The sequence below is a fragment of the Sander vitreus genome, chromosome 8, assembly GCF_031162955.1.
Source record: "Sander vitreus isolate 19-12246 chromosome 8, sanVit1, whole genome shotgun sequence".
Classification (NCBI taxonomy): domain Eukaryota; kingdom Metazoa; phylum Chordata; class Actinopteri; order Perciformes; family Percidae; genus Sander; species Sander vitreus.
The window spans coordinates 3,533,867-3,556,102 of NC_135862.1; the positions used below are offsets into that span (position 1 = coordinate 3,533,867).

The following is a 22,236-nucleotide window of genomic DNA, read 5'->3' on the forward strand; positions in this document are numbered from 1 at the left end:
GATATGTATCGTGGCCGGGTTGGCTCAGTGGGTAGAGCAGGCGCACATATACTTGGAGGTGTATGCCTCAACACAGAGGTCCAGGGTTCGAATCCGACCTGTGACGATTCCTTGCATGTCTTCCCCCTCTCTCACCTAGCTGTCCTATCAAATAAAAAGGTGGAAAAGCCCAAAAAATAACCTTAAAAAACAACAACAATCTTTTCACTTTACGTCGATGACACTGGATTGTTGATCACTGAATCGAAACATCGATCCAGATCGATGTTTCGTTACACCCCTACTTGGTCACTTCTTGAGTGTTTATTGCAGGGATGTTAATAATTAACCAATTAACCAACAATACAAATTTTGAGATTTACTCCTTAGGTATTAAAATAGGGTACTGGATGACGAGGCATTTTCCATTACTCGCTACTTTAGAGGCAATTCGGTCGGTGCCTAAAAAGTACTGAATTTGGTACCCAGTCCTACTCATCTGTGACCTGAACGTCTGAGCCCATCTGGGCACACATTTTAGAGAGAAAGCTGCACTTTGTGTTTCTTTCTGCGTCGTCAGATCAGTGAACATTGTTTCTTAAATTGCTTGTGTTGAAATAGCAGTCCAAAACACGATGTATTGGCCATTTTCTATTATTTATGTAACCCCTGGACTCAGATTCAGTGCGTTTACATCCACAGCAGTGACCGCGGTTAAGTCAGTAACCCGTAGTTTTCCCTGTATATATACACGAGTGGGGAAGAATGGGGAAAAATGACTGGAGCAACTCTACATCTGGTACAGTAGGTGACGCTCGGCCAACATACAACTTGTAGGACTTTTTCCTCTGGTTGACTGTTGTCAAAACAAATTGAAAAGCGGGGAGAACATGGACAGACTTTTGGGTCCTTTTGATAGTATTTACCATGGCGAAGTCCTCAGTGCTTGTTTTTAGCAACACCTGCTTTAAAATGGAGCTGTTAGGGCTCCCTCTGTGACATAATCACAGAGAAAACTCAGTTTAGAGTCACTAGTATTCTATGTTTTTATTGCTTGGTTCCTACTATGAAGCAATTAAATACATGCATGTGAAACCTGCTAACGGTTAAATTAATGACTGATAAACAGCTTAATAAAAAACTGGAGGGTTTGTGACCGCAAAGCAGCTTCCGGAAGCTTTGTGTGCTTCTGAGGCTTTAAAAAAAATAAAAAAAAATAAAACAAAACCTACAGCTTCATGGCTGATACAGGAACTTCAAACAGATCCTAAAGATTAGGACTTCCTGTATGTTAGAACGTGGTGTGCCCTTTATTCCCCTTGTGATAAGGTTATTGGTGGCGGCGTTTGAAAAAATATATAAACTAGGGGTGCACCAATCCGATATTAAGATCGGATATCGGTCCCGATATTGACAAAATATCTGGATCGGGGATCGGAAAAAACGAACAGATCCACAGGCCGATCCAGTTTTGTTAGTTTTTGTCCCTCTGTTGTAATACATTACATCTGTTATTTTGTCTTAGTTAGGAAAGTAATGTTGAGTTAGGAAAGTCTGCGTCTCATTTCTCTGTCTTACCCCTAACCCCTTAGATTTGCGCGCCCACGTGAGAGTAAGTGCTGTCCCAATACCAATTTTGGTCGAGGGGTAGGGCTAAGGGGAAGGGCTATATACCCCTTAATGCCAAGCAAGGACGCGAGCTTACTTGAAAAGAAACGGGTATCCAGATTCATTACGCAACAAGGAAAATGGCTGCCAGGTCGACCAGAGAGACCCATAAATCTAAGTATTTTCGGCTTAAAGAATTGATTTAAAACTTACGACGGTCTTGTTTTGTGCTCTACACAGTCCTGTACATATATATTTGCAACCATATTTGTAATTGAAACGTTTTTAAAAACCGCTAGCTTGCTATGCTAACGCTAAAGTTAACGTTAACATTAGCTACATTGCTTACAGTCCCGCATTTCTCTGCCTTGAATGGACTCCATGCATGTCTACAGTGTTAACTAAACTCCATTAGCAGCGAATTTCGTTTGATATCAGTGCATAACACTACTTGCTTTGGAGACATCGATACGTGCTTTACATATACCGTCCTGTATCACACAGCGACGCCGGAGGAAACCCAGCAGCTGATCGAGCGAGTTTTAAGTTTTGTATGTTCACAAAACAAATCTAGCAGGTAAGCTGTAGTGGTTTGGTTTCAGCGACTGACCTCCGAGATGGTGGTCTTGCAGACCTCCACGGCTACGGACTCAAACTTTGGGTCGGTGGTCAAGTTTAGCTTGTAGTTCCACAGCAGCTGGAGGAGAGAGAAGGTGCATAAAAACATCTGGATTAGACAGATTCTCTCACACTCTCTCACACACACACACACACACCCCTAGTGCCTCTCTCCATTTTCAGTTCTAAGATGTAATAGGGCTGCAGCTATCAACTGTTTTAGTAATCAAGCTTTTTAGCGAATATTCCATCTATCACTGGATAAGAAATAATGTTGCTTTATAAAAGAGGAATAGAAAATATACAAAAGACAAAATCAACCAAGTTTTTGTTAAAAGAAGAACATGGTTTCTTTTTAAAGACAAATCAACATTTGTATTTCTTAAATTGCATACAACAAGAACACCGTGCACTGTAGTAGCTTATTTTAGTTACTGAGCCACTCAAGATTCTCAAGGAACCGTTTTACACTAAACACATTTTCACTTTTCACGTGACACACGTAAGAGCTCGAGGAACAAGCTAATGAGTCGATCTTAAATTGGGATTGTTTTGTCAAACTATTTTATAATCCTATTTTTAAAGATTAAGAAAGAAATAGATACTAAAGATAGTTAGTGGCAAGTGAATTGGGATTTTTTTAGTTTTTGTCAACCCAATTTCACAAAAATCCTTTACTCTGGGGTTAAATGCTTAACATACACTAAAACGGGATTATAGGAGAACATGGTGCACTCTGGGAAGCAGTGCTTTAGGAAGTGAAGACACTTACATGGTTGCATTCGGCGGCAATCTCCGTTTCCTGAAAAGAGAAGGAGAGAAAGGAGACGTTAAGTGTAAATTGAAGATAACTTTAGGATTTAAGATCATTTATCCAGAGATTCTTTATGACGCCGATAAGGAGCTACAGCTCTGTGAGATTCAAGACTAAATGTACGTTACAGTTGCCATTCCTTGGGTGTGGAGACATGTGAAGTTGGAGGACCCAACCAGTATCTCTTGCAAACCGTAACATCCCGTAATCCATTCCGTGCTCGTCTGTAGTGGAACGGTGCGTTCAGGCGGTTGTTGTTGAGTCTAGCAGTGGTGTAGCGATTAGGGTGTAACCTCTGTAGACCGTCTCATTTTGGGAAGACGGTTTAGTCTACATCCACACTACTACGTTGTTTTGTTTCAGCAGCGCTTTGAGTCAAAAATCTCTGTACAAGCTGCCATCTTGCCTGGATGCCAGCCCAACTTAGCCCCGCCCACAACATTTGAGGTCGGGAAGTTCGGTCTGGACTTGCTCCGTTGTGGAGCAACTGCTCGAACCAGAGCTGTTTGGACCAATCAGATTGTCAGGGCGGGCTTTATACGATGATGGACAGATGATCAACAGTAGCGTGATCAACCGCGTCACCAAAGAGCGCTTGGGTTGAATTAGTTTACAACAAAGATGGCTGCCGCTGGAGAACTGAGATGTGTAGATTCCGCCATCGCGTCTGTTAGAAGATATCGACAGCGCCTTCATTTTAAAAGAGGAAGAGAACCACGATCAGGGCATTTGTCGATCGGAAAGTTGTTTTTGCCGTCCTTCCTACGAGATTTGGCAGAAGTTTAATTTATCAGCTGGCCCTGATGATCGCTAAGGAGATGGGGCGCTCTGATTGGTTGTAGGTCTATCTGTTGCTCTGATTGGTTGTAGGTCTATCCAATTGATTTTCTTTCCTGGTTTGGTTGAAACACGCCCCATAATCACAGCCCAATGGAGCAGCATCAGACTCAGATTCTGACTAGAATCTAGTATGACCACGTCAGGCTAAAAGAGTTTTAGCTCCAGTCGCAGAACTAACCTCCATCCACATGAACACGTCGGTGTGAACATGAAACACATCGTCTGACGTTACTCTGCGGTTGAAATTGGTGGATGTATGTAAGCCTGCCTACCCGTTTGTGCCCGTCCAGACGACAAATCAACCCCGGAGTTTTCAACCCAAAACGGGAGCAGCACTGTTTTTTCAGGGGCTCGGAAAAGCCGTAAATGTTGCAAAAAGACATTCCTTTTTAAACCAAAACTTAGTAGTGTAGATGTAGCCTAGGGCCCGTTACACACTGCCTGCGAGACGTGAGCGGGGCGTTTCTGTTGCGTGTCAGCTGCGTGGATTTTTCTATGTCTTTAGACACCAGAAAAGTGTCTGACGTGGCACTGCTGCTAGCCTCGTCTGTACACGTGGATGTTTCCCATTGATAAAATGAAATGCCATGTTAAACATAAATATAGACTGATTTGATTACAGCAAAGACAACGTCAGCAGTATTGACGGCAAAACAGGCTAAAGAATATTTTGTTCTGTATTGACAGCTGCAATATTAGATTAGATTGATATCTTCATTTATGTCAAAACCTTTCAAACATCAACATGTCATTTATTATTTTGTATTCGTGTCTAAATGACATATAAACATATTTTCCTATTCTATTTTGCCTGGAAACGCTTCCAACACGCTGCAGATGGCTGAAGAGTTCTTACTGTTCACCACATGGCAGCCGCACCACAGGCCAGGAATAGGCCGTCTGTGTGTGTTTGAACATTCATATGTGTGTGTGTGTGTGTGTGTGTGTGTGTGTGTGTGTGTGTGCGTGTTCTATTTACAGTTTGTTTTACACACAAGTGTCACAATGCTCTTCACACAGACCGTAAATGCAGTCTGTTGGGAGGAAGGAGTCTCAGTCTGCTCACACTGAAGGAGAGGACGGTACCGACCAACTGACTGACAGATGTTATAAACGGCACAGAGTTGACTCAGTGGTCAACTGAGGTAAAAAAAAATAAATAAAATGGTGCTGGAAATGTGACCCACACTGACCCGACACACCCAGCGCCAGAACAGCAGAGCAGTACTAGTTCAGATAAAGCCTCTCTTTGTGTTTGTATTTTTAATTTTAGAAAGTACTGGCTCTTGATATGAAACATTTAATTGAGTGGTTTCTGCTTTTTGTCACATGTCTGAATAGACATTTGTTTTTAGAAATTCTCAACATTACTGATGGATTTTCATCCATCCATCCATCCATCTCTATATATATATATATATATCTCTTACTTTGGAGGCCATAAATAGAAGGTCCTTTCTGCCACAGTCCAGCGCAACTTAAATTAGAAGACATGTCAAGTCTCACGTTTTAGAGCCCTAACTGGCATCTGAATGTCATCTTTGTCACAGTTTTTCTAACAATGCAAGGAAAGTCCGGTTCTTCTTTTGCTAAACCCAACCCAAACTCAGCCGTCACTTTCTTCTCGCGATAACATGCCAAGTGGCGTGTATGTTTACGTAGACAATATTTGTCTCACATTTACTGCCTTGATTTTTCGGTGTACGGACTCTCAACCTGTAATTCCGGTGCTTCCGACTTGCGCCTGAAAGCAGCATCCTATTTTTTTTTTTTTTTGTGCAAAGTCAACACAGCGAGTGCGTCATTGTCAGCAAAAGCTGAAGGGTGTGGGGTGTTAACCTGGATGGAGACGGCCAGTCTGATGCTGGAACAAACGGAACGGGACTTTCTGGAGCGGCCCCCGGCCCGCAGGGAGAACACCCCGCCTCTGCACGCGCTCAGTCCACCCATCCTCTGGACTGAACATCCAAACATCACATCACTGCTGCAGCAGAGCACAATGTGACTCATGTGGGCGTCTCTGCCCGGCTCCGCCAGGGGATCTGCATATTTCGGAAAAGCCAAAAAAAACTTCTCATCTGTTCAATCCTGCGTTGATTTCAAAAGCCACTGACGATGAAAGCAGCCTCTTTTTCCTACCAAAGAGAGCTTATGGAAGCAGGGGAAATACATTTTATATGGCAACAGGATATTAACTGTTCAGGTGAATCGGATCGGTTGTATTAATCAAACTCTGCGTGTGTGTGTTAAACTCAGTGGCAGCTGTTAGAGATGGAATCTAACACAACAGGAGGATATGAAACAGACTCAGCTCACACACCCTTTTCACATACTTTGCTCAGACAAAAACATTAAGGCGCTTTGTTTTTACCAACGCTCCGTCTCCGCTCACTGACAGAGTGTGAAAACCTCCATCTCATTTAATAGCTGCAGCTAAATTAAACTTAATCAGCTCTCCTCATTTCGTCTTGGGAAAACCGGCACGAGGTTGAGCTATGATTGGAAGTGGGCGAGAGGAAGAGATGGAGAGAGAAAAATGAAATGAAGTGATTGAAAGAAGAGCGAATCCAGAGGGAAGCCGGCCACTTCCAGCACCTACTGAGCCATGAAGCAGAGAGCACGGCAGCTGTGCGTTTGGGTTTAAACTAGTGCTGTCGTAGTGCTTTGTGCAAATGTTTTTTTCATTGGAAACAACACTGGCATATACTGTAGTGTTCAATTTCACACTAACATTCTCACTTGGAGCAAATAATCTCTCACACAATGTAACAGCTTTGACGAGGGGGCGGAGAATTCTCATCAGCTGTGTGGTTGGCCATCAGCTGTGTGCTTGGCCATCAAGTGGTATTTCAGACTGGTCGTGCTGTGATGATAGCTCAGTTCACAACGACAAAACACACAGATCACTTTGGTCTTGTCAATGGAACCATTTGGCAACTTTTTTTAAAGTAAACTTTCCATTCAGAATCTTATTGCCATCAATTTCGGCGTCTCGTGCTCACCATCCACTCAAAACGTAACGTTAGCCTACTACTCTTTGGCCGGCTCGAGAGCCCAAACAAGTGTGTGCAGCGTGCCGTTTTGTTTTCAGTCTAGCTAGATCCGGTGTGGTGTTGTAGTTTTTCTAACATTACTAGTTGTTGCAACAGCATGTGAAATAAACTACAAAGTTTGCTAGGCCAAAAAGAACGTTAATCTCGCGATAAAAAAAATTTACACTGTTAAAATGGGTTTGCGCTAACGCCGTTAGCATAACAACGCATTTAACTGACAGCACTAGTTTAAACAGCCTTTATCTTCATCACTTTAAAGCCCTGCTTCCTAGGGCTGCACAATTAATTGCAAGGTTTTCGAAGTCGCAATATAAACTAGTGCAATAATATGTGTCAAACCTTTCTTTTGCAGCAATGCCCTGATCACATTCACACAGTTGCACACTGACACCTGGAAGCTGCCCAGTACAACCACAGTCTGATCTGCTGGAGAGGTTGGGGTTAAGGGCCTTGCTCAAGGGCACCTCAGTGGTGGTAATGAAGGAAGTGACGGTAATGAAGGAAGTGACAAGTGCTGCTCTTTCACTTTCCCCTCCCAGATATTATCCTGCCGGTCTGGGGATTGAACCGACGACCTCCCGGTCACAAGCTCGCTTCTCTAACCTTAAGGGCCACCACTGCCCCATCAAAATCAAGTGGACATCGAGCAAGAAAGGCGGCCGCGACAAACAAAACTTGATCCTGTTACATCATGCTGCGTTTTCAATAAGCCAATCGAGAACTAAGCCTGAATGAATAAATGAAATATATAAAATCTTTATTTCGAACAATTAAAATATCTATAAAATGTATAAACAAATAAAACAAAATGTCAACCTAACACTTGACCCGCTCGTAAAGGGATACGTAGACGGCCTAGGCTTATCAGGTCCTAGCACCAGTCTTTACCACATCTAAATCACATCAAACAATGACTTGAGACAGCACATCTTTATCTGTTTAAACACCTTTTCTTGATTCAGGTCAGATAGAACTACTGGTCTCTGCACGCCGTTTGTTTTATTTGACTCTCCACACACAAAACATGTGTGCCTTTTTTCCTATCAAACAGCTGGGTATGGAAGTATTCAGGTCAGGTTTGTGACCGGTGTGTGTGTGTGTGTGTGTGTCACTCTCTCCGTGTTCCTGATTGCGTGTCTCGCTGTGAGAAGTCAAGACCGCCAAAATCACCATGAACCTGGGTGTTTTATTTTGAAATCCGTTTTATTTTTACATTACCTGCCTGGCCTGACACATTCGCCCGCGTCTCGCGCAAGAAATAGAGGAGACGCCGAAACGATCGCTGCAGCGCGCGGGCCTACGCGCCCGGTATGAACGGATGGATTGGATAACATGGGCACCGAAATAAAAATAGCTGCTCTACGCGACACTTGACCCAACGAGGTCCTGACACATCAACCCGATAATCGGCCGTCGGACAGTCTGGCGAGGTCGGTGACTCGAGTCTGTTCGGGGTGTTGCGTGGCGTCGTCCATTGGAGGAGCCGTCGGCCTTCATGTTCGCCGACCTGACATGCTCAGTCGGAGACAGGGCAGTCGGGACTCACCCGGAAATGGCGAGCGGGATGAGCGTGACTAGAGTCTCTCAATATCTGACGAAAATCTTTTAAACTGACTTTTGTCGAACTGAAATGAAGACTCTTATTTCTCTCTTAAAATGTTTTCAGAAACACGTTTCGGTGAACTATTTTAATACAATATGAGATTGTATTCTGAACGAGCCGCCATGACAGTCTGGCTGTGAATTTCCGGAGAAAAAAGACCCACGTGACGCGTTCGTCCAATCATTTTCGGTTTTCATTTTCTCGGAAACAATACAGAGAAGCGCCGCCTGCTGCTATGGAGGCGTATTACGTTTCGAGCACGCGCAGAGCATACGCTCAAGTCGGCGTCGCCTCGGTGCGTTTTGAGGCATTTTTTGGGACCTCGGGGACCCGACTGATCAGTCTTGGTCTCATAGACGTCTGGTATACTCGCCGTTCCCGACCTCTCGCACGACAATGTAACGTCATGGGCGCGCTGTAACTATTTATACTCGCGCTGGTGGTCGCAACACTAGTTGCAGTCTTCTCCTGAACAGAGGTGGCGCTAATGAGGAAAGGCTACCGACTTTATTATTTCGACGGACTAGAAGAAGAAAAAAGTAAACAACGGCAGAACTGGCAGCAGCATTGCCGTCAATGCTTGGATTTGATTGGATGACCTACTTCGTCGGATCAAGCCTTTCATTCACCATAAAAGAGCTCATCTTAACCCAGGAAGTTTACAAGAGAGACTTGCAGTCACTCCGAGAGTCCTGGCATCCGGTTGCCCTCGAACTCGTCCATGCTTCCCATTTCCGCCTTGTTGTGCGCCGCTGAAAAAAAAAATAGAGTGGTACACGATCTCTGCTCGCGCACTTAAAATCACTTAAAAAGGTCGGGTGCGGCGACTGTAAAGAGGCCTTTTAGGGGCCGGTGTGTTTTCGCTGCGAGGTCGTCTGAGTGTTTCGTTAAATCACTGGTAACGTCACAGTTCTCAAACACTGGATTAAACACTTCAACACTTTCGGATGAATGTCAACACAAAGCCTGAATGGACCGTCAGACACTGAAAGGGACAAAAAAGAAAAAAAAGATGTTGCTCAGCAACCAGGATCAATTTTTCTTCTTCTTTATGGCCCAAAAACAAACTAAAAGCTCCGGTCTTTGTTTAGGTTTATGCAAGATAAGCCTATAAAAAGCAGCAGCTTTATCATCAGGACACACCAGCGCTGAGACTGACAACCAGACCGGTAATCCTGTATTAAAGTGACAGTACCGTAATGACTATTTGTTTACTTTTATTTATGTAAAAGTGAAGAAGAAAAAAAATAAGACACAGAAATAAAATGTACTTGGTCGTAGGAGTGCAAATCACAAGTTTGATCACAATACGATATTATAATGATTCTTTGAACAAAGACACGATATTTGCTGACATCACAAAGTCTGCCACCATAGGATTTCAGGGGCCCGCTATCGATACGAGACGATATCATAAGCCCATTTAACCCCAATCAGTTACATTTATATCTCCAAGACCGTGTGAAGGCAGCTCACAAAAAGCAACTGAAGCCCTAATCGCATGGGATTAGTATTACCTGGTGACCTCTAGTCATTCGTAATAATTACAGAGGTTGTCTGTGATCTTAAGCTCGTGCGAATCGTAAGGTCTGTAATTTGTAGAGTAAAGATTCCCCCGCAAATGACCTACCATCTTTCGCCGAACACTGAGGTCCGGTGATATTAGTCCTGTGTGAACAGACATGTCTGCGATTTGGCGAGCTCGTATGTAATTTTTTTTAAGAGATGTTCCGATACCAGTATCGGTATGGTCTCCGATACTGCCTAAAACGCCGGTATCGGGAAGTACTGGAGTTTATGCACCGATCCGACCACGTAATAAAGCCCTGAGGGGGTTCCCAGATGATACTAATCCCGTGCAAACAGGGCTTACCATATGATTTCACAATTGTATTACTGAGCTCTTCCGGTTTGTAAATGAAAAACATACTATTCGTTAATAAAAAGAGTAAGTATTAAATGGGAATTTCAAAATAAAAGCCCATCCTTAAAGTTGATACGTATCGATATTTTCACTTTGCGTCGATGATATTGGTTCCAGATCAATGCATCGTTACAACCCTACTTCATCGCCTCTAGAGGGTCTATTACCGTTTTTCCTGATTTGGGCTCTTTAGTACCGATCTGAATCGTAAAAGGAACGGAGCCATTGGATCCGACTCCTTTCAGAGAGCTGGAATTCCCATCACTATCCAGCAGTGATATCTCAGACAATAGTGTTCTTCAAAGTTTTTGGCAACAGTCCATGTTTTGTCTCTTTCCTGTTTCAACATGATAATACGCCCGTGGACAAAACCAGCTCCATTAAGAAATGTTTTTTGCAGTTAGAACATCACTGGTCTGCAGAGCCTTGACCTCAAATGCATCCAACCCACTGCTGAATTCCTATTTTCCCCATGTTTTTTGTGTCTAAGTGACTGATGGGAAAACAATCTTTGAAATTAGTCCCGATTAACCTGCAGACCGCTGCGGAGAAACAAGCTAGCAATGTAACGTTGTTGGACAATTGTGCACCTTCAATTTATTTTTTACGTCCACTAAAAGTGCTGTTTTTGTCACTGACAGGCTCAGATTATTATTCTAAGTGTCTGACAACATTATGGAAAGGATCCCTACGGAGATAGACCTTTTTTGTTAAAGAGTACGATCCTCTTTGTTTAACATGAAACGGCCACGAAATTACCAAACCCACCAGACTTTTATCAACACACTTCATTCAAAGTCGACAGAAACAAAAATAAAACTCTCAAAAGCCGTCTTGGTTCGTCTTCCCACTGTTCCACCAATCTGGTTTGGTTGAAATAAACCCTTAATTCACCCATTTAAAATGTGGAAATTTGCTGGCTCTACACACGCTAAAAGTCCTGTTTATTTGAATGGAGTCTGGTGGCTCCTGAGCTGTTTCATGTTGAACACCGAAAAGAAAAGGTCTCTGTAGGGATCCTTTCCATAACATAGTCAAACACTTAGAATAATAATCTGAGCCTGTCAGCGGCAAAAACAGCACTTTTAGTGGACTGAAATTGACGGCTATTGATTGGGTTACATCGCAGCCCGGTTCACAGCTGCCGGTTACGGCGGTCTCGCTCAATACTGGACCAATTAAGTCACTTAGACACTAATGCATGGGGAAATAGGTTGAAAAAACAATCACAGTGAACAAAATCACACTTTAATGTGTTAATTGCCAATTATCAAACTGGGTACAACTGGGAGGCTGCGACAGAGACACATGGAGGCTTCACGCAGCCGACAGGCTGGAACAAAACGAAACCTTCAATCTCCAAAGCCTCCTCCCTCTAGACTCGGTGACTCTGCACCACGTCCACAAAACCACAGCCACCAGCAGGAGTGACAGCGGCCAGGCCGGAGACACACAAAAATGCTTAGAGTCTAAAAGCAGCTCTCAATCTCACCCTTAACCAGGGAACAGCAGCGCGGGTGCCATCTGGGCAGCCCGTGGCCTTCACACAGAAGGAAGACGAGCGAGCGCCACGGTCGCTCCTCGGCAGCAGCGTTCGTGTTGATCGTACAAAGACGAGACGGCACAGCCCAAAGAAATCTGGGTTCACTGGGCCTTGAGCTGCATTCATGCCACACCGTAAGATTCAGGCTTTGGATACAGATACAGTTTGCAAAAGGTTTTGTCTGGTGACCGATTTCCCTTTTGCACTAAAAGTTGAAAACTATGGACGAACAAAAACTATGAAGTTGGACAACCTATTAAGATAATGGACATATACTATATTACGTTGTGTTTGAAAAGTCTTTCATAAATAGATGTTTAGATGGGATGTATTTAATACAGATCAGCTTACTTTGTCTTCTTTTTGCCAATATCTTTCCATTGTATGTTTATTTTGTTAAATATATATAAAATATGCAATCAAAGCCATTTGATATGTTGTGCAATCATACAATGAAGTGTTTTTTCTTTATTATTATTATATTCCAGCATGCAGACAAGTATTTAATCCTCCTGTTGTCCTCGGGTCAATTCTGACCCATCTTCAAAAAGTTCCTATATTTGGGTTTGTTTTCTTTTTCAACCAAACTGTCAAAGAAATAACGTGGATGGGTCCATACGACGCTCTTCACGAGTAAAATAAATAAATGATCAGTTCACTGCTTTCATTGAATTTGGGTGTTTTATTAAATTATATAGCATTGGAAAAACATTTTTTTATAAAAGAACGTTGAAAAAAAACAAAAAACGCCAAAAGAAGCGGAGCACAAATCAACAAAAACACGGAAAAAGTGACAAAAACATCGAGAATAGCGACAACAGAAAGTTACGAATGTTGAGCAAAAATCAAAAATACATTGCTTTGTTTTATTTATTTTTAAACTAAAAGCTACCGTTTTCATAACGCACAAGGAAAAACACAAATAAAATGTCTTTTTTTTCAGTAAGCAGAAAACGTGGGAAATATGTCGAATGCCAACAAACTCTGGTGCTGACAGAGCATTAAGATGTCTGGAATTTGGTTTTTAAAATAAAAAAAAATATATATATAAAAAAAAATGATAAATGGTATTTTATTGTTGTAAATATATACGGCTTACCAATAGAGTAAAAAACAAAGCAGTCACTCCTGATGAAAACGTCAACAATTACAGCATAAAATGGGATTAAAATGCCTGGGACGTCACTGTCATCTTTAACCATTTTCACCTTTATCTCAAAGTCAACACCTCGGTAGAAGGCAAGAAAACAATCTGATATGAAACCGTTTTCTTTTTCAGTTCATTCCAGTGGTGAACGTGACCTTAAACACGTCATTCGCAGAGGCGTTAAAAAAGGTCTTTTAAAAAGGTCCTTCATTAAATCAGACAGCGAGCAAACTGAGACTGGCACAGAAGCCACTGAGATGATACTGATATGCACGTTTGCATAAAATATCAAACTGCCACCATGTCAGAAGAACGAGGAGAGTTCAAACCAAGAAGAAATTACCTTTTGCCTTTAGGTGACAGACTGGTATTTCTTCAACTTATTGTTTCATCAACCTACACTTAAAATGCCAGACAGGAACAGACAAACTGATTGGAGGTCGATTTGAATTCAAATGTGACATTTGATGCCTTGTCTACTCTTCGTCCGCGACTATTATTTTGATTATCGATTCATCTGTTGATTCATCCGTCTATAAATAATAAGACATGCCTATCACGTCTTCCACTTAGGGCTGCTGCGACTAATGATTATTACTGCCGCCAAAGAGATTCGGGTTTTTTTGGTTATATTTGTTTGTTTGTCAGCAGGATCATGCAAAAAAAAAAAAAACAGCTGGCTCGATGTTCCTGAAGACTTGGTGGAACGGTGTAGCACGGGCCAAGTACGAACCCGTTACAATTTGGGAGCGAGTTCCAAATCGCAGGTTGGATGCACAAATTATTTTTCACTTTTGCAGGGTTTTTCCTTTCATAGAGGAATTAGGTTCTTATAGCACCAAAGGAAAAACCAGTGGCAAAATGCTAAGAACTGAGAAAAAAATCCAGCCATTCAAGCCCTCTACGACTGTTTTTAAGAGCAATTTACCAAACAACCAATCGTTGAAAAGCAGGACATGAACTTGAGATAGAGATGGTCCGATACCATTTTTTGCTTCCCGATACAGATTCCTGAACTTGCGAACAACTGTATACTACTATCCCTGTATAGATGATATGATGTATAACAGCTGTATACTACTATCCCTGTATAGATGATATGATGTATAACAGCTGTATACTACTATCCCTGTATGGATGATATGATGTATAACAGCTGTATACTACTATCCCTGTATAGATGATATGATGTATAACAGCTGTATACTACTATCCCTGTATGGATGATATGACGTATAACAGCTGTATACTACTATCCCTGTATGGATGATATGATGTATAACAGCTGTATACTACTATCCCTGTATGGATGATATGATGTATAACAGCTGTATACTACTATCTCTGTATGGATGATATGATGTATAACAGCTGTATACTACTATCCCTGTATGGATGATATGATGTATAACAGCTGTATACTACTATCCCTGTATGGATGATATGATGTATGGTACTTCCCGATACCAGCGTTTTAGGCAGTATCGGAACATCTCTACTTGAATAGGAGCGCTGATCTCAGTTTGACGTCCCGGGTCTGGCTGTGTTGAACTCTCCCAGGGATTTTAACGGCCGTATTCAAATATTGATATTCACTTTTTTAAGCAGTTTTGTTGATTGGGGTTGCATTTACTCAAGCATAATCGACATTTTTGTTTATCAAAATTGTCAGAAATAACAGTTAAATGCATACAGATTTCTGTCATATAAAAAGGTAACACTGACTCGTTGCCTTTACTGTACGCAAACCAATCACGCTTACTGTGGGGCGTAGTCTCTCTTTCTTTACCGCTAGTTACTACGGAGGAGCTTGCTACAGGTATGCCTCATTCACGAGCCCATGGGATGTTAATGTACGTTGCTCAGCAACAGGTGAAAATAGGGACATGTCGCCCAGCCCCAGGGGAGACACTTCGTTTCTCCCACTATGCCTCTGGAGTCGCTACTCGCTCCGAAGGTAATCACCGTCACTCGCTCTACCACACACTCCCCACACGGCGGCCCTGCTATTCTCTTAAAGAGATCGACGTACACACCAACGCACAAGTATAAACTTCAGGCCACTAGGCTACGTCGTAGCTCTGCGAGGAGCCTCCGCACAACCATAAACCAGACTTTATGCCACCAGAGGGGACGCTGTCTTGTGATATCGAGTAAGCAGATAACGGGGCACAAACCACGGCTTGTCTTAGCTGCTGTAAGCTCCTGTTGTAGCGTACAGAGATCTCTCAGTGTGCTGTAGTTTGGCTGTTGACAAGCAGATAATGAGCTTAAAGAAGTGAGTAAGCAGTCAGCAGTTACCCGGCCAACAGCCACAGTCCTCTCACTTGATATCTCAGCAAACACACACTTGAATGAACCTGACCGTCACAAAAAGCAACACAGTGACCTGAAAACCACAAGTTCAACTACAGATTAGGGTTGCACGATATTGACAAAATGTGATATTGCGATATCGATATTAATTTTGATATTTTTTTTTAAAACGTATGTAAAATTACAAAAGTTGCGTTTTCCCGTATCACAATAGATCCATAACAAATACAACACAAGGTTTAATTCAACTGACGGTCATATTGGACTGGTCCAACATGAATAAATAACTAAGGACCATGTCTACAGAACAGGACATGTTCTACTGGTTGGACAGTATAAAATATATATAAATAAGGACCATGTCTACAGAACAGGACATGTTCTACTGGTTGGACAGTATAAAATATATATAAATAAGGACCATGTCTACAGAACAGGACATAGTTCTACTGGTTGGACAGTATAAAATATATATAAATAAGGACCATGTCTACAGAACAGGACATGTTCTACTGGTTGGACAGTATAAATATATATAAATAAGGACCATGTCTACAGAACAGGACATGTTCTACTGGTTGGACAGTATAAATATATATAAATAAGGACCATGTCTACAGAACAGGACATGTTCTACATGGTTGGACAGTATAAATATATATAAATAAGGACCATGTCTACAGAACAGGACATGTTCTACTGGTTGGACAGTATAAATATATATAAATAAGGACCATGTCTACAGAACAGGACATGTTCTACTGGTTGGACAGTATAAATATATATAAATAAGGACCATGTCTACTGGTTGGACAGTATAAATATATATAAATAAGGACCATGTCTACAGAACAGGACATGTTCTACTGGTTGGACAGTATAAATAAGGACAATGTCTACAGAACAGGACATGTCTCTTCTCTGATTTGTTCCGTTGTCTCCATTTCTTCACTTACACTGTCACTCTGACGAAATATGCACACACGTGGTACGCTCCATTGGGTTTGTCACGTACTGCACCCCTACTACAGATAAGCCTTGGAAAGCTGTCTCACTGTACATGGGTGAGAGAATAATGAGAACTCCTCCACCTTTCTCAAACATCTACCTGTGGACTTAGAACAAGATAAACAAATACACTAGCTTGCTGGGAAACAATTTATTGTAGGAAGACGGTTTACAGTCATCTCTCGAAGCAGAGTGTGAACTCATGTGCAAACAACGCCGAAATGCCATCTTTCTCCACCCTGGTTAATTAAGGTTTAGAAATGAGAAGACAGGCGTCGCATAAAAAAAGACGATTAAATGGTTAGTCAACGGACAGGAAATGGATAAACATTTTTCAGAGTTGTTTAAATCTTTTTGGTCATTTGTCAGCCAACATTTTCCAGATTCCTGCTCCTCAAACGTGAGGTGCTTCTCTCCGTTTTGCATTGTTAGAATGAGAATATCTTTTGGGTTTTGGATGTCACAACTATACTATATAGTTAGAAAATGCCTCTTCAGTGTCGTAACAGTCATTCCCCGGCTGCAGAGACGCAGATGCGAAAGATCACGAAACACTGACCAATCAGAGCAGACTGGGACTTAAAGAGACAGGCGCTAAAACGGAGCGTTTCAGACAGAGGGTGATTACAGGTATATTCAGACAGACAGTATACAAAAAAAGTATGTGTTTTATGTTGTTATATGTTCTAGTTGAAACACAAAATACAAGTACGAACCTGAAAATGAGCATGATATGGGACCTTTAAGATACAAAATGTGCTACATGATACATTTTGTTGGCACTAAAAGCGGAAGAAGAGTTTTATCTTTTTGTATCATCTGGTAATGTGTTGCCTCAACATGTCAGGACAACATTCACTACCCCAAAACCACAATGACTACTAATCCTGGTGCTGCCCCCAGGCTGAAGTGGGAGGCCACCGACACCTTTCCCAGGGGAAAAAAACGAGTCTCTGCCGAAAAAAAAATGTATTTAAACTATTCTGTCTGCTTCATTTTAACGTGGGATACAACTTCAAAACCAGGTTTAACTTACACGTCGTCAATAACCGCTTCAGTGAGTTGTCAGAGATAAGGCAAAAGTGCTTACTGCCGTGTAACGTTACGGTCTATAATTACACGAAACGTTGTACTTAACGGTAATACACAAAGCCACAAATCAACAAGCGAAAGGTAGTTGTTACCTGCCTTAACGTTGGCTAGATGGGTTTAAAAAGTTGCCAGGTTACCGAGCTGTCTAATACATCTTATGGCGAATTGTGGTTTTAAACTGTTACGCCTGCAGGTTGGCAAATTATATGTCCAGTTTTACATTTAGCAGCTAGCTAGCTAGTCCAGATGCACTTCGTCCTGGAACTCCGAAATGCGCTAATAATCAGCCAGTTTATTATGTTACAGCTCACTCACTTATTCGTTAAATCACTGACACCAGGCGGAGAAAATTTTTTTGTTAATCTGTAACAACTGTCTTCTGGTACATTCGGCTCACAATTGATCCACAAAGCAACTTTTATTTCAGGGTTATCCAGTTGTTTTTCTGTAAGTCTGCATTACGACGTTCCAATTCAGCAGAGACGTAAAAGACAAGAAATATGCGACGACACGATTCAAAAACTAGCAAGTCGTAAAGAAGGTAAATGCCATTCGTGGCATTGCATCATGCCGAACTAAGGAGTGGACCGCGACGACTCTGACTATGTGTTCAAGCTTGCTCTACAGTGTGTGTCATATTTAAGATGATGTCAAAGCTAATAAATTGCCAACATTGTGACCGGGATTTAGCGTGACGTTATCTCAATCCGAGAGCTAGCAGCTGGCTAACTATTACAGCTAGCTAACGGTTTTGTTCAGCAGGCACACCCTGCTTCTTTCCTTGCAACCACGGCATTTTGTCCCGTTAATGTAACGTTACCTCTTTCTTATCCTGGAGACACTCCAGCACCGCCAGGTTGTTGTTCCAGGAATGTTTGGGGCAAAGCCGGGTCAGATCCTCTCTGCACACCCCCTCTTCAGCCAACTTCCAACCGGTAGAGCGCCTCCGAGGCAGCGAGGCCCCAGCGCCCAGGATCCTCTCAGCGGCTACCGGGACCCCCGCAGCCGGCCCCACACCTCCGGCTGGTTTCTGTTGGTTATCCGCATTAACAGCAAGTTTGCTGATAAGGTTGTTTTGTCCTTGAATTGGATGCAAAGACGATACGATGCACATCAAAAGCAGGAGCAGAGGAACACGTATACAGTCCGCCATCTTCACAGAACCAGTCAGCCTGCTGCTGCATTCAGGAGCTGTAGGAAATATGGGCACTAGGAGTAAAGTTGCAGACGTCTTTTTTTCCCTTTCTTTTTTTCTACGATGGCACTGGACAGCTCATGAATAATTAGCGAGAGCGTCCAATCACACAACCACTATGGAAACGTCTTCTTCCTGCATGCCTTGGTATTTACTGTAAATAGAAGATGGAAGTAAAAGGCAGCAGATAAACTGTGTACAAATGTTAATACTGCAGTTCTTTGACAGATAGTACCCAAGAGGGGAAAAAAAGCTAGGTTTGAATATAATGCAAATTTGCACCCGTGAAGCTGTGACTTTGGATTGCTAAAGCTTGTTTACATCCATTAAAACTTGAAAATGTTATGAATAATGTGAGCGGCGGTTGAGAGGCAGTATTATACGAACGCTGGGTTTGGTACATAAACTAACATGATGCTGTTTCAGATACCTTGCTTCAAAAAGATATAAATACTATATATATATTATATACTATACTATACTTTTCTACATAACCCATTTTCCATTTAAGAAACTAGTTCTAAAACATGAAACATTGTCTGAATGATGTATGAACCCAGCAATACAAGAAGAGGGTCATATGTGATGATTGAGAGTGATTAGCTTTGTTACTTAAGCAGGCCGGCCCTAGACCTCTGGGGGCCCTAAGCAGGATTTGGTTTGGGGACTCTGTCTATGTTGCCACTGCACTTGGCACTAAACTAACTTGTGCATTGTAAATATTAGTTTAAGCACTCATAATGGACAAATACGCATTTTAAAGACTAATGTGAGACCTATTAGCAGCAACACTATCTTTAAATAGACCGGCTCTGTTATGAGCTCTATTGTGGGACATTTCAAGCGCTCTTGGGGGCCCTCTGGTAGCCACGGGGCCCTAAGCAGCCGCTTAGTTCGCTTATGGGTCGGGCCGGCTCTGTACTGAAGTCTGTACGTTGTTCCGTTTTTTTTTAGTATAATCCTGCATATACTTTATATATTTAAAAACATGGCAATGATGCGATCTTATCGGCTTCCTATCCAAAACTTTCTTTGCTCAATTGTATCATGATCATAAGAGGCTCGGTTATTGTCGATGCTGCTTGTGACCAAGAAGTTACATAATAATAACAACTTGATGTATTTATTTGCGCACAGCAAAAAAAAAAAAAACGTGGAAATAATACAAATTACAGTGCTTATCCTTTCGTAGCTTTTCGAACGTATGTAGTCGCCGTCGGCGGTACCGTATAAACAGTACCTAATAACCTAGGGGTTATTAACAGATGTGTACCCACTCTGTCGCTCTCTGGGACGTGTTTTCATGCTAATCAAATGTGTTTTTAGTTTGAAAGACGCTAGCGCGGACCGCCAATTAGCTTACAACGCTAGTATTCGGGGCACAGGGAAAGTAAAAACAAATTGCTATTTATACCACTAACAAGGCTCAAAATGGCACCACACTTCAACAGTAGCATAATGAGGGTCCCTACATGTTAACCGAAGCATTGGGAACTTTGTAAGTGTACAGACAGTTTATTGAACGAAGAGCTGCGGGAGCTCCGTGAAAGGGCTACGAGAGAGAGAGAGAGAGAGAGAGCGGCATCGAGCTACCGGTAGTCAGTGCCGCAACACAGCCTCGTACTTCGGGGAAACTGGTGGTGGACCTGCAGATGTTGTGAAGCTATGGCCACCCTACAGGAGTGTCTGTGTTGCACGGAGTGGGACCTGTTGCGTCGCGATGCCCAAGAGACGCAGGGTTTTGTACAGTCTGAAGATTTCCCCTCTCTGATAAACAGGGCTGTACCCAGACCGGGGAGGGACCAGATGGACAGTTATCCACTGAGTAAGTACACTAGACAAGTTATGTAGAGTGAGATTATTTCAGATATATTGAGCAAATTGCTTTTGATTTCAGTTTGTATCGCCAGCTGTAAGTCATGACTGGTTTCCAAGACGGCGGCGGCATGTAAACATGACCGCGAGTTTCTTTATAAACTATCTTTTCAATAAACTGTCTGTACACTTACAAAGTTCCCAATGCTTCGGTTAACATTTAGGGACCCTCACTATGCTACCGTTGAAGTGTGGTGATATTTTGAGCCTTGTTAGTGGTATAAATAGAGATTTGTTTTTACTTTCCCTGTGCCCCGAATACTAGCGTTGTAAGCTAATCGGCGGTCCGCGCTAGCGTCTTTCAAACTAAAAACTCATTCGATTAGCATGAAAACATGTCCCAGAGAGCGACAGAGTGGGTACACATCTGTTAATAACCCCTAGGTTCGTTTTGCGCCGAAATTGTCCTTTAATACTGAACTGGAGTACAACACTAACTAGTGGAGAGTTTGCACAAGAAAAAAAGGTTATTTAGAGAGATGAGTTGAATGAAATGAAGATGCTATGAGGCTACATGGGTTTCTTTTTTCACGTTTGGACTACTGTCATTCTCTCTTTACCTGCCTTAAAGTGGCCATATTATGCTCATTTTCAGGTTCATAATTGTATTTAGAGGTTGTTCCAGAATAGGTTTACATGGTTTAATTTTCAGAAAACACCATATTTTTGTTGTTCTGCACATTACTGCAGCTCCTCTTTTCACCCTGTGTTCAGGTCTCTGTTTTACAGAGTGTTCTACAGCATGAGAGCTCTCACTGCTGTAACATCTTTGTTGTCAGTCACACATGCTCAGTAGCTAGGTAAGACTACATGAGCTAGCTAGCTGTTTCTCCAACTTCAGTAGTACAAGGCAGGATTAGCTGGGAGACTTCTTCAAAACGAGGGCACACTTCTAACTTTGTGTGGAATACTTGCAGAACAGGGACATGTAAGTAGTAAGTAAGTAGTAGCTAGCATGCTAACGGTTAGCCCCCTAGCCCCCTCGTCTCAGCTAGTGACGTAGACAGCCGTGCAGATGTTGACCAGCTCACCCGGAGACTGAAGGCAGGACACATTCAGAAACCGTATCTCACTCAGAACAGCATGGATGGTTTTGTTTTCAAAGTGTGTATTCGTGTGGAAGCACCAGAGACAAAATAACACGCCAAATCCCAGAAAAAGTGTTTTTTTCATGATATGGGCACTTTAATAAACCTTCTTTTCACGGTTTACCAGGGTTCAAAATGAACTTTTTTGTCCACCAGTCAAATGGCTAGTGAGTGTTCAAATTTGACCAGCCACTCAATATATTACCATTGTTTTTTGGCTGGGGGGAGGGAAGCAAATCTTCCAGCCACTTGTATATTTTATCAGCATTTGGCTGGTAGATGGTGCTACATTTTTAAACTGTTTACATTAGGGCTGGGCCCCCCCTAAAAAGGGTCTAAAATCACCACCGTCTCCCAATTAGCTTAAAGGCCGCTGAACTCTGTGGATTCTTTTAAAATGCCATCTGTTTCAGACAGGCCTTCAGGTAGCACGTTTCCTTGTCTTCTTCAGGGTTGAATATTATATTTGCTTGTGTGTATTTGATTAAATGTACATCCTCTACGAGAAAAAAATAAATGTTTTTTTTGGTTCT

The 22,236-nt window shown here is 42.2% G+C and overlaps 1 protein-coding gene across 2 annotated transcripts in view; it reads right to left on the reverse strand.

The window, feature by feature from the left end:
- The window catches only part of glg1a (golgi glycoprotein 1a), a 54,216-nt gene extending 35,470 nt beyond the window's left edge, over positions 1–18,746 (reverse strand). The window contains exons 1-3 of one of the 2 annotated variants that reach the window (XM_078256412.1): positions 18,366–18,746; positions 2,978–3,007; positions 2,198–2,284 (exon numbers count right to left, since the gene is read on the reverse strand). In XM_078256412.1, coding sequence (XP_078112538.1) covers positions 2,198–2,284; positions 2,978–3,007; positions 18,366–18,698 — 450 coding nt within the window. In that variant the 5' untranslated portion in view covers positions 18,699–18,746. The remainder of the gene's footprint in view (positions 1–2,197; positions 2,285–2,977; positions 3,008–18,365) is intronic. The other variant, XM_078256413.1, reaches the window with a different exon arrangement.
- Between the last annotated feature and the right edge of the window lie 3,490 nt (positions 18,747–22,236).